Source organism: Microtus oregoni, unplaced genomic scaffold, assembly GCF_018167655.1.
Source record: "Microtus oregoni isolate MIOR12 unplaced genomic scaffold, Mior012 000008F_ref0000371, whole genome shotgun sequence".
In the NCBI taxonomy this organism is placed as follows: Eukaryota; Metazoa; Chordata; class Mammalia; order Rodentia; family Cricetidae; genus Microtus; species Microtus oregoni.
This window is the reverse complement of record NW_024543067.1, coordinates 32,680,989-32,693,108: the sequence shown is the minus strand read 5'-3', so window position 1 is coordinate 32,693,108 and position 12,120 is coordinate 32,680,989. Positions and strand designations below refer to the sequence as shown.

Genomic DNA, 12,120 nt, shown 5'->3' with positions numbered 1-12,120 from the left:
TTCTTAGTTAGCTTGTGCTATCTGTGTGGAAGGATGCTTGCAGAAATACCTTGTTTCAGATTTTTGATGAGTGAAAGGGTTTACTTACAACCACAGAAAAATTTGCACCACGTATTAGGAAGAATGATTTGAAAGGAGGTGCTTTACTTCAAGACTGTAAAGTTGTTTTCCTCTGTAGCCTGCTAAGAACTCTTTGGACTATTCCCTAGCACAGACATGACTCAGGCATTCGCCTTACTCCTAAGCTAATTAGGAGTTATGCGGTCTGTCATCACCTAGCAAGCAGAGTGAATATCCTCCTCAGAGTTAAGCTTGAAATTAGTGTATGTGTATTATGTTGTTGGAAAATGGTCTAAATTTGAATTTAAACTGAAAAAAAAATATGCTTCATTGTTCCACTAAGACAAGTTAGTTAGCATTGTTGAACACGTCACCCTTTAAATGCTGGAAATCAAGTTGTGCTTTTGCTGTAAGTGATTGACAGGGATTGAGCTTAAAGACAGAATCATTTGCCTAAATGTAATAATTTAAACTTTATTTTGTTTTAGTACCTTTTGCAATGAAGACCCAACAGATTCCCTCAAGAATTCTTTTTAAAAGATTGTTAAATAAGATTCGAAACCAAAAATCTCTGTGGACAATTAAATCCGTGTCTGAGGATGACAGTGAACTGACCACAAGCATCAGTGAGACTGAGGGTAAAGCACCGACCATGGAATCCATGGAATCCGGAGCCGTTACCCTCGAGGAAAGAACGCTGTCCTCCGAGCAGGAGCAAGGTGCTTTTCCCAGTAGTCTGTCTGATGGCACACAGACCCATCTAACCCTCTTTAGATTGTTAAAAAAAAAAAAAAAAAATGCTCACACCTGAGTTTGGGGTTTAGCACCATAGCAGAGATTGAAAGCCCTGGTTTCAAGCCTTTATCACTGGTGGGATTGGGGGGTGGCGGTGCACATGGTGGTTGTCTCATGCATGAGAAAACAAAGAATAGAGGTCAGAAGTTAAGAGACAGGCTGTGGGGCTAGAGAGATGGCTCAGAAGTTAAGAGCACTGGCTCCTCTTCCAGAGAACCTGCGTTCAATTCCCAGCACCCATGTGACAGCTCACAACTGTCTATAACTCCAGTTCTAGGGGATCTGACACCCTCACACAGACATACATGTAGGCAAAACACTAGTGCACATAAAAGAAAAATAAATAAATTACAAAAAAAGAAAAAGAGAAAAGAAGAAAGAAAAAGAAATGGGCTGGAGGGATGCTCAATGGTTAAAGCACTTTGCTATTTCAGAAGACTTAGATTCAATTTCCAGCATGCACATGGTAGCTCCAGTACTAGGGGTCAGACCCTCTCTTCTGGTCTCTAAGGGAGGGTACTAGGCAGGTAAATGGTACGCAGGCATACAGCAGGCAAAACGTCCATACACATAAAATTAAAAAATTTAAAGTTAAGAAACAATCCTGCTACTTAAAAGACCACAAAAGAATGCTGAGAACCTTAGTGGCTCTCCTGAACCACTTAGCTCACTGTGCGAACTCCTGGAAGTCATTGAACCACATCAGTTAGTTACTTGTAATGTTTAGGCTATTGCTTTCTTGTTGTTTCTGTAGTGCTACTGAAGTCTGTGCCCACATCTTTGTTCTCTATGTACTCTCGTGTGTGTGTGTGTGTGTGTGAGTGTGATATGTATGGTATGCCATATACCTAGTGTGCATCACTCACATCTTTTTTTATTCAGTGCATGTGTGCATGCACACACCTGATTATGTGCACCTTGTGCATGTGGAAGTAAGTCAGAAGGCTTCAGAAGTTCCCTTGGGAAGGAACGAGATTGGGAAAAAAATGTGTAGCTCAATAAAAAAAATAAATAAAAGTTAAAATGATTGCCTACCAAAAACCAAAATCCCCTGGAACCGGGCAGTGGTGGCGCACGCCTTTAATCCCAGCACTCGGGACGCAGAGGCAGGCGGATCTCTGGGAGTTCGAGGCCGGCCTGGTCTACAAGAGCTAGTTCCAGGACGGGCACCAAAGCTACAGAGAAACCCTGCCTGTCTCGAAAAACAAAAACCAAAACAAACAAAAAATTCCCTGGAACTGGAGTTGCAATTGGTTGTGAGCAATTGTATGGGTGTTGGGAACCAACCCAGGTCCTGTGTAAGAGTGGAAGGCACTCTTAAGCAGCTGACTGTCTCCAGCCTCCCCACATCATCTGTTTTTAGTAAAAATTTTTAGAAAACTTTTAATTAAAAGACAGGCATGTGTTAGTGTTTTTTGAGTGTATATTTCTTTACATTCCTACCAGAGATTTTTTCCTTATTTAACTCTAAAGAATGGGAAAGTGGATCTTAAATATTGGGGCCATGGGAGTCATGCAAAGATAGGAGACAGCCCACCAAAGTCTATTAAGCAAAAAGCAATCTTTATTCCAGGAAAAAGAAAAGAAAAATATATCTCCATGGGGCACAAAAGCTTATCAGCTAGCTGTGACCACAGCCAGAAATGGGCTTATATGGCTGTGGCAATGGGCTGTTTCCGAACTCCCCTTTGTATAGCAAGAAGCAAGCATTAGGCATAAACAAAAGCATTTTTATAATCTCAAGGTAAAACTCAGATACAAATTGCTTTTTTTTTTTTTTTTACACTTTCCATTAGCAGGATTTTTCAGTTAAACTAGTGTTTGTATTTAGCCCATTTTTTCTTTCTGTCACTTTCTGATGGTGTTTACCAAAGCTTTACACTCCCCTGATACTACCAGTTTTGCGTAGCAGCGAAGGGTATGGGACAGTGCACAACCAAGGTACATCTCATCATTTAAAAGTTAGCTCACATCAGTTGCTGGTCATGAGTGTCCAGGGCATTATCTAAAAGCTGACCCTCAGTTTGCAGACAGAGCTATGGGTTGTAAAGCAAAGTAACCCACTGTTAATAGTTAATCCTTAAGCTGCTGACAGTCTGCTTACAACTTTATATTTCTTTATTTCTACATTCTTATTTCTGGAACCTACATTTCTGTATTCTTTTTCTTGGACTCTTCATTAAATATATTTTTAGAAGTTACTAGGATCATACTAAAAGATCTTGAATTATATATATGAGCAAATGAGAATTGTGGAGATGTGATCTGATTTCAGTTGTATTTCTTAGAGGTTTATATTTTAGGGTTTTTTTTTTGAACATATGTATGTGTATGGAGATGTTTTGCTAACGCACTTTTGAGTGGAATGATTGTAGGATTTTATACTGCACACAAGAACCCCTGGCCTACAGCCTTTACTAGGCATTCTAAACACTTATTTCTTGTTTTTCTCCTCTGGGTTTTCTTTTGCTGCACCCATTGGTCATTGCCCCCAGAGCCCACAGATTCACACTGTACGATGTTATGTGTTTACTCATATCTTTTAAAGTGTGTGTTTCCCAAGTCAGCCTGTGGGAGCCCTTGACTAAAGGTCAGAGAGTTCAGACCTATTCTACTCCTTCAAGGTTCTATGACAGGAGGTTTGACCTAGGGTGAGATTACCTGATGTTTTCGGTATTGAGAAGGTGATTACTTTGTTTGTTCTTTGTATCCTAGTAAAGAAGCCTCTTGCCTTCCCCATCTTCTTTGGACTGGGGTGTATGAAGCTTATGAGAAATAAACACGGTTGAATCTCAGTATTTACTAGATGCTCTCCTGACTCTATCAGTTGTCTCTAGTCTATTTCTTAATCTTCACACTTCTCTCCACGCACAGAGGAATAAGCCAGGCTGGACCCTGCTCTTGTCGCCCGGATGCAACATAATGGCATCAGCCTCCTTGGATTCCACTCATTGTTAGATCCCTTCGCTTTCAGATTTGTTATCATCTTATATTTGCCCCAAATTGGATTCTAGATAACTCCCAACCTATAAAGCTGCTTTTTGTCCCCTCGGCTCCCCACAAGTCTCCCACATTCACTACCTGGTAATATGTTAACTTATTTGCTGGAGCAAAAAAGTTTATATCAGCCGGGCGGTGGTGGCGCACGCCTTTAATCCCAGCACTTGGGAGGCAGAGGCAGGCGGATCTCTGTGAGTTCGAAACCAGCCTGGTGTACAGAGCTAGTTCCAGGACAGGCTCCAAAACCACAGAGAAACCCTGTCTCGAAAAACCAAAAAAAAAAAAAAAAAAAAGTTTATATCATTCTGGTTTTCTTATTTTACTACCTACATCCAAACCATCAGCAGTTTCAGCTAGTCCCACACTTAAAGTATATCCATAGTCCAGCCATTTCTCTCCACCAATCCTCCTTTCAGCTGCATTCGTTTTCTGGTGTAGATTCTTGTCATGCAGCTTGTTTTGTCTGCAGCTTTTGCAGCTTCCACTAAAATCTTTTCATCATGTGACTGTGAAAACCCAGATCAGCTCATTTTCTTCTTCTGCATCAAGCCCTACAGTGAGAATCAGACTGTTTGACAAAGGCTTCACACACATACTCTGTGCCTTTCTTCCTTCCACATCTCTTGCTATCACTGCACTATAGACTCTTTGTACTGTTGGTGTTAGGCCAGCATTCTGTAGATGTTACCATGTCTGTCTCCCTTCTGCCTGAGTCTACTCACCTGTTGCTTTCTTGGTGAGACTTTCTCTGCTCACTTTATATAAAATACCACCCTCTGCCTTCCCAGTAATGCTCCCATCTCTTTATAATCTCTTTTACCCTGCTTTCTCTTCATATTTCTTACCAATAAGCAATAGACTTACTTTTCTTGTTTATTTCCATCACAGCTAACCCATTTGTGAGAGAGGAGCTTGAAGATTTTATTCATTGCTCTGTCCTCAGAGGCCTTGTGGGTAAAAAGTGCTCAGTTTTGTTGAATTAGTTTGATAGCTTAAAGCAAGATTTGATAAGTCAGATATTTAAAACCATGAGAATAGAAGTTTCTTTTAGAGGAAGAATTCTGGGAGAAGGGAGTTTACTTATGACCACCTGAGGGATTCCAGCTATAAAACTGTAGGAGGCCAGACAAGTAGAGAGCACAGTGCTGGACTCCCAGTAAAAAGAATTCTGGGGCTGGAGAGATGGCTCAGTGGTTAAGAGCATTTCCTGCTCTTCCAAAGGTCCTGAGTTCAATTCCCAGCAACCACATGGTGTGGCTCACAACCATCTGTAATAAGGTCTGGTGCTCTCTTCTGGCCTTCTGCATACACACAGATAGACTATTGTATACATAATAAATAATAAATATTTAAAAAAAAAAAAGAATTCTGCTGTTGAATCTGTAGTGAGATTTTGAAAATGCCACCACGGGGCCTGGAGAGAGAGCTCAGCAGTTAAAAGCACTGCCTGCTCTTCCAGAGGTCATGAGTTCAATTTCCATCAACCACGTGGTGACTCACAACCATCTGTTATGAGATCTGGTGCTCTCTTCTGGCGTGCGGGCATACGTGCCAACATAACACTGTACGTGATAAATCAATAAGTCTTAGAAAGAAAATGCCGTCACATGAATAGTTATTCTTCCCTTCCAGCTGACCATGCCTCTTGTCTGTGGGTCTTTCGGTGTCTTGAGTGACCCAAAGAGTGTGTGTGTGTGTCGGGGGGGGAGGGGGTTGTTCTGTTTCCCTTTGTTTCCCTTCACAGGGCCTTCATACCTGTTGGTGTGTGGCTAAGTCTGTTCGTCCTCTCACATGACCTCCTTCCTTACTTTCCAGTGACTGCTTAGAGACCATTTTCTCAGGGAAATCACACCTGCCCCACTAATCTAATGTCTTTATGATGTTTTATGATATAGCCTGTTTTCTTCACACAGTTCCTGTTTTAACTCTCCGCATTTTTATGAGAAGGCTGTATGGTATTTCTGCCCCATCTTTCAGCCTTCAAACCTCCGTGAGGTTTTGTGTCAGTCAGCACAGTATCACTTGTCACCTACTGTGCCTTGGTAGATGGTGGGTGAGCACTCTGTGCAGAACAGCTGGCTACCCTGGTATGATGGAATTTACATCATAGTTATCCTAGGAAAGGAACATTGACATTTCTTTAGCACCTGTTTAGTCTTTGATTTTTCTTGTAATGTTTGGCTTAGGTTGGGAGGTCAATGTATATAACTACCAAAAAATGACCGAGCCTTCACTGAGGGTCCACTTCCTATGGACCAATATAGAACGGTTGATCTGATCTAAATGCAGGTTTCTGTTATTTTGTTCCCTTTAAGCTTAACATCGTCATACTAACAGTGGTATCTGTTACAGTCATGGACAGTGATAGGCTGACAATTGATTCTGGACCACTGAGTAGTGAAGACAAGCCATCTTTCTGCCAAGCAGATGCTGGAAAGGAACAAGGTATTTCTGTCATATCCTCAAATTAAGCTAGCTTGGTTTCTCACATCTTTTTCTTAGTAAAGAAGGGCACTACAGTGGAGTCATCTTTAGGGATTATTGAAGGTAGTTTCTGTTTGGTGGTTCTAGCACTTGCTGCATTTCTACCTGTCACAACCGTGACTCAGTGTTCAGTACTACTTCATCCTCAGGAAGAAGCAGCCAAAATTCGAATGTCAGCAAGGCACAAACAGGTAAGCAAGCCCTGGAATTACAGTTTTGTTTAACCTATGCAATTCTTTTTAATCTCTGATTCTTTGATACTGTCTTTTTAATCTGACATAAACATTTGGCTGATAGGATGCATTTGGTTTCTGCTTACGCTCATTTGCCCCCTAGGTGTCTGCTGTGTGCTTCTTTTCCCTTTCTCTTGGTTCTCCCATAATTCCCTTGGCAATGCCAATGGCAGATTTAAGACTACTTACTTTATGGATAAGAGGTCCTTTTGGTGATGACATGTATTTATTCTTCATGCAATGTATGTGACCGTTTCTCTTGAGAGTCTCTTGTTAGAACAATAGTGTTCTTATTATCTAGATAATGGAAATAGAAGAGCAGAAGCAGAAGCAGTTGGAATTACTTGAACAAATTGAGCAACAGAAGTTAAGGTTAGAAACCGATTGTTTCCGGGCTCAACTGGAAGAAGAAGAAAATAGAAAGAAAATTCATCAGCCTGAGGTAGGAGGCCAGAAAATAGCAGTCATGATGTTTAGGTTCTGCCTACTTTATAATGTTTTCATCAGTGTGTGTGCTGTACCATGTAGATGTGACCAGGTTTACTAGTAAGGTGTGTGCTGAGCTTTTTGGACTTACCTGTCATTGTAGAAAACATTGAAGTACTTGATTTCTTCATTTTTAGGTTTGCTCTGCTCCAGTGTCACATGCTGTGATTTCTGATGAAGACTGTCACAGGCAGATGATCCGTAACTATCAACATCAGCTCTTACAACAAAACAGGTATGGACTGTGCTACATCTTTGAGATTTATTATTTGTTTTATATAAGAATCTAGTTGGAATTTGATTAGAAATTGCCATAGTGTTTTTTTCAAGGGCAGTGAGAATGTATTTTTCTGTGGTAAATTTGACCATTTTTAGATTGCTACTTACAAGGTTTAATGTGTAAATATTTGAGAATGTGAGTTTTTTTTTAAAAAATACAAATTCGTAATATTTGTTTTTATATTTGTTTTTGATAGGTTACACAAGCAGTCTGTTGAAACTGCTAGGAAACGATTACTTGAATACCAAACTATATTAAAGGAAAGATACCCATCCAAGTCACCCATATCACTGATACCTGATTCTGTTATATCAGGACCAACACAGAAATCCCAAAAGTCTGCTGCTGCAGCAGATCACTGGGTTCCATGCCAGAGACTGAAGCTGAATCCTGACAAATGTCAACCTGTGCAGTCCTCACAGGTCCCCACATTAGATCAAAGTCATATTCAGGCAGTAAGACAAGGTCATTTTCCACAGAGGCAAGGAGAAACAGGTGCATCAGAGATGTTAGCCAAGCAATCTGTCGGGTCACAGGAACACCTGCTGCAATTCTCTCAGGCAGAAGCACATCAGAGAGACTATAAATTTGTCCCTAAAGATTCTCATGCACTTTCAAGAACTTTGTCTTACAATAGGCCACAAATGTTACTGGATACTGGAGAAGTTTCTAAACCACTGAGGGTGACAACTTGCCAAACTTTAGATTCCCAACGTATATCATCAGAGGATAATGAAACTATATCTTCTAAGCCAACTGAACCATCTTCATTTCTCCCACTGGTACCTGAACGTTCTTTTACTAGTCTCCCAGTTAAACATGAATCTGGAAAAGTTCAAGAACCCTTTACAACCATAAGCAAAAGTACAGTTTCCGTAAACCAGTCTGTAATCAGTCAAATGCATGATCAGCCTTTGTCATCCTCAGGCACAATCAAAGCCCAGCATAGTAACTTAAAGTTTCCCCAAGAACAGTTAGAACTACAGAAGGAAAGTCTTCAAGCAAGACAAGAGGCTCAGGAAAAGCTTGCTTATTGCACACAGAAAGAACTGGAAAAGCAGGCTGGTCTCCCAATATTCCTCCCATCATCATCTGGAGATTTATTTACTTCACTGCCATCTGCCTCAGCTGAATCAGGGAAAATTCAGGCATCTTCAGCAGAAAGTGAGGCCACTGTTTCCTCAGGCATCATGGACAGGCTCTGGGGTTTTTCACAGCCTGTCTCCTCACAGCAAACTAATTTGGAATTTCTCCAAGAACAGATCAGTGTTCAGAAGGATAACCTTCAGGCTAGGCGGGAAGCCCAGGAAGTTTTGCTGCCACATAAACAGAGTAAACTGGATGAAATTGTACATTCTGAGCAGACCAGGCCCTTTGGGCCACATCACATGACTCAGAAGCTATTTAGTTCACTAACGTTGACTGATAGGCAGCCTAGAAAAATCCAGGAACAGACTTTTCCTACAAACAAGAAAGGGCTTCTCCCAAGCCAGTCTGAAATCTCAAGATCTCAGGATGGGTCTTCAAGTTTTATACAGCAGATCCTACCTAGCCACAGTAGTTTAAAGTTGCTTCAAGAACGGCTAGCTACACAGAGGGATGCAATTCATGCTAGAGATGAAGTGCAAGAAGAACTACTTTTACATAGAGAAAGAAGTTTGGGAGACACTGTGTCTGGACCAGTAAAATCACTCTCCTCAGTGGTTACTCAGCATTCAGATGCTTCTCATGCAGTTTCAGAAGTTGGGCCTCAGAGGTCCCAGGAACTATATTCATCTGAGAAGGAGAATGTAGTTCCCGCTAGTCATTTGATCACCCCAGCACTTGAGGAGGAGACTCATGGCTTTCCACAACACAGACAAGAACATTTTACAACACTCCAGGAACAATTACACATTCAGAGGGTTATACTTGGTGCTAGAAAAGAAACTCAGGAATATGCACGCAAAGAAAATGAATTAGAAAAAGGACTTCATTGTCAACAAACTGGCACCCTGTCTTCTTCATCCCAGGGAGCTGAATGGGAAAGATCCCAGGAGTTTATATCAGTTAAGAGTGACAGTACAGAGCCCTTAAGCCTTAAGATTCCAGGATTTCAGGAAAGACTGGTTAGATTTTCACAACAGACATTTCCTATGCAAAATAATTTGGAGGACAATCACAAATGGGAATTCATAGAAAAAGAGAGTTTTCAGTTTAGTCGTCAAACTCGAGAAAGTTCATCTCAACAGACAAGTCTTTCTTCCTTCATGCCCTCATTAGGACCATCGTCATGTGTGTCCTTGCCTTCTGCTGACTCTGGTACAACACAGAGTGACAGTAAAGTAACATCAAGCCATCTTCAGGTACCAGAATTGCAGGATAGACTTCGGAAGATATCCCAACTTATCCAGCCTCAACAAGACAGCTTGAAGGCCCTTCAAGAACAGTTAGCTACACAGAGGGAAGCCATCATCCAATGTAGACAAGAAGCTCATGAAGAAATACTAAGAGAGTGGAAGGAAAGAGTGTTCCCAGAGCAGGTTGGTCCATCTCCCCTGATACCTCAGCATTCACTTGCTTCATTCCCTCTTTCTGACTCAGAAAGAACACAAGAACTTTGCTCAAGCACCAGTGAAGATGGAGTATCTTCTAGCTCTTCTGAGATGCTACCTTTGCCTGGCAGGGCATTGGGTTTATCACATACTGCTTTACCTCAGCAGAGTAATGTGACCGCACACCCAGAACACCTCCATGCACAAACGAATTCCTTTCATTCTATGGAGAAAGCCCAAGAAGAGTTGATGTTTCCCAAACCATGTAAATTTACAGAGATAGAACATTTTATCCATCCTCATCATGGTGACTTGAAGGCACATCAACAGTGGTTAGATTTGCAAAGGAAAGCCACTAGATCTGACCAGGAGATACAAGAGGAACTGCTTTTGCGGAGGTTAAGTATATTGGAGCAAAGGGTATCTTGTAAACAGATTAGCTCCTCTTCGTTTTCAGAACAGATACCACTATCCGTTGCCAACTCTGAAGGGACCCTACAGTCTTTCCCAACCAAAAGTGATGACCCTGAAATGCCCAGCTTCCATGGTGAGCTACCTCAGCAGGATAACCTGACCATGCAGTTGGACTTAGAAATGGTGTCTCATAAAGACCTGCTTTTACACAAACTAAACAGCCAGGATAAAAGTGGCTCTCCTGAGCATGCCGTCCCTGCTTTGTTTCTCTCCAAGGAAATAGAGCACCCATTCATTCCATTACCTTTTGCAGAAGCTAAATCTGAAAGCATTTGTGAGGTGTATTTACCTAAAAAGGAACTTGTAGCTCCTTCTAGGGAGGCTGTGACCCCAAGAATGCAGAACAGACTTTTGAGTTACTCCCAGCCTGTCGTAACTCAGCAAGACAACATGACTCTTCAGAAGCAGCTGCATCTACAAAGAGAAGCTCTGCACTCTAGACAAAAAGCCCAAGAGGAGTTACTTATGCAGAGACAGACAGCCTTGAAACAGCAAATTGAAAAACACAAAGAGACTTTGAAAGAGTTCTTGAATATCAGTCAGGTATGGTCTGAATTTAAAACTTGAGCATTACACAGAGATGTTTAAACCTGATTCCATTTTAATCCTAAACTATCGTTTCTTTGGTTATTGGGAGTATGGAAATTAAAACAAAAATTTATCTACTTCATAGGGTTATTTTAAATAGTCATCATTAAAGAATATCCATTTTTATTTCTGAGTTTTGTTGCAGTAGATTCTTAACTTACCACAGATAAAAATTGTAAAAAGGACTAGTTAACAGATGTCTTTCATAATGTAATAGATCCTGTTCTGTAATGATTTCATTGACATTTGTATGTGAATCAAATTCCCTAAGTAGCATATGGTATAGCTGGCATAGTTGGAGGCTGATAGAGGCAGACCTACTGCTTACATTTTAGTTAAGAAGACTGGTGTGGTCACTCAGACATTGCCATCTATTCTCATGAATATGAATGGGTCTATTCTATGTTAGGCCATTTCTTAGGTTTTTTAGTACAGAATTCTGCAACACATAGATGTTCGGGAGGCACTTGGGTCTAGAAGTTAAAAGTCTTAGAGTTGTGAAGGAAATGTAAAGGGGGAAACACAGAAGCATTCAGGTTTAGTCTGTCAACAGATGCAGAGGGAGCTAGGACTTGGATGTGTGGCCGTATTTTTTGCACTAGGAGTGTCCTCCCTTCAGTGTTGGAAGTATGACTCAATTTTGGTCTGCCAACATAAAACACAGAGATGTTTATTATGAGCTGTACCTGGGGATATGGGTTCAGGTGTTCCTGAATAACATGTTCCACTATGGAAATAGTTACAGGAACTTATAGTCACAGAACAAAAGAAAATGGTGAATTCCTGGTGTTTTCCAAGTGTTTCGTCGGGCCCATGAGGCAGGCGACTTGCAGAGAACTGATGTAGTGGTGAAGCTAGTAATTTGCTGTGTTCTGACTTAAGATGTCAGTTCTTCAGGTGATCACCCCCTTTCCCTATCCACTTTTTCAGGCAAGGAAATCCACAGGAGAAAATGACTTGAAAATTCAGAATATAGACGAGCTCAGAGGGTGGCTTCCTCTCATCCAAGCCCCTGCCTGGGGAGTCTCTGATCAGGAGGGGTCTAGTGGTGAGCAGCCACGTTCAGCAGATGTCCATGGTGAACACAGTGGTGAGATGTCCCTGTTGTCTTTTTATCATTGCCATCATCCCTGCAGCTGCTGACTGAAGAAAAGCTTCCTGTGTGTTCACAATGTTTCATTTGTTT

The 12,120-nt window shown here is 41.2% G+C and overlaps 1 protein-coding gene across 4 annotated transcripts in view; it reads left to right on the top strand.

Annotated features, from left to right (window-relative positions):
* The window catches only part of Cep295 (centrosomal protein 295), a 41,004-nt gene that overhangs the window by 18,191 nt on the left and 10,693 nt on the right, over window positions 1-12,120 (top strand). For all 4 annotated transcript variants that reach the window (XM_041657139.1, XM_041657138.1, XM_041657140.1 and 1 more), the window contains exons 10-16: window positions 549-779; window positions 6,208-6,300; window positions 6,427-6,530; window positions 6,874-7,014; window positions 7,196-7,293; window positions 7,535-10,889; window positions 11,865-12,024. In XM_041657139.1, coding sequence (XP_041513073.1) covers window positions 549-779; window positions 6,208-6,300; window positions 6,427-6,530; window positions 6,874-7,014; window positions 7,196-7,293; window positions 7,535-10,889; window positions 11,865-12,024 — 4,182 coding nt within the window. The remainder of the gene's footprint in view (window positions 1-548; window positions 780-6,207; window positions 6,301-6,426; window positions 6,531-6,873; window positions 7,015-7,195; window positions 7,294-7,534; window positions 10,890-11,864; window positions 12,025-12,120) is intronic.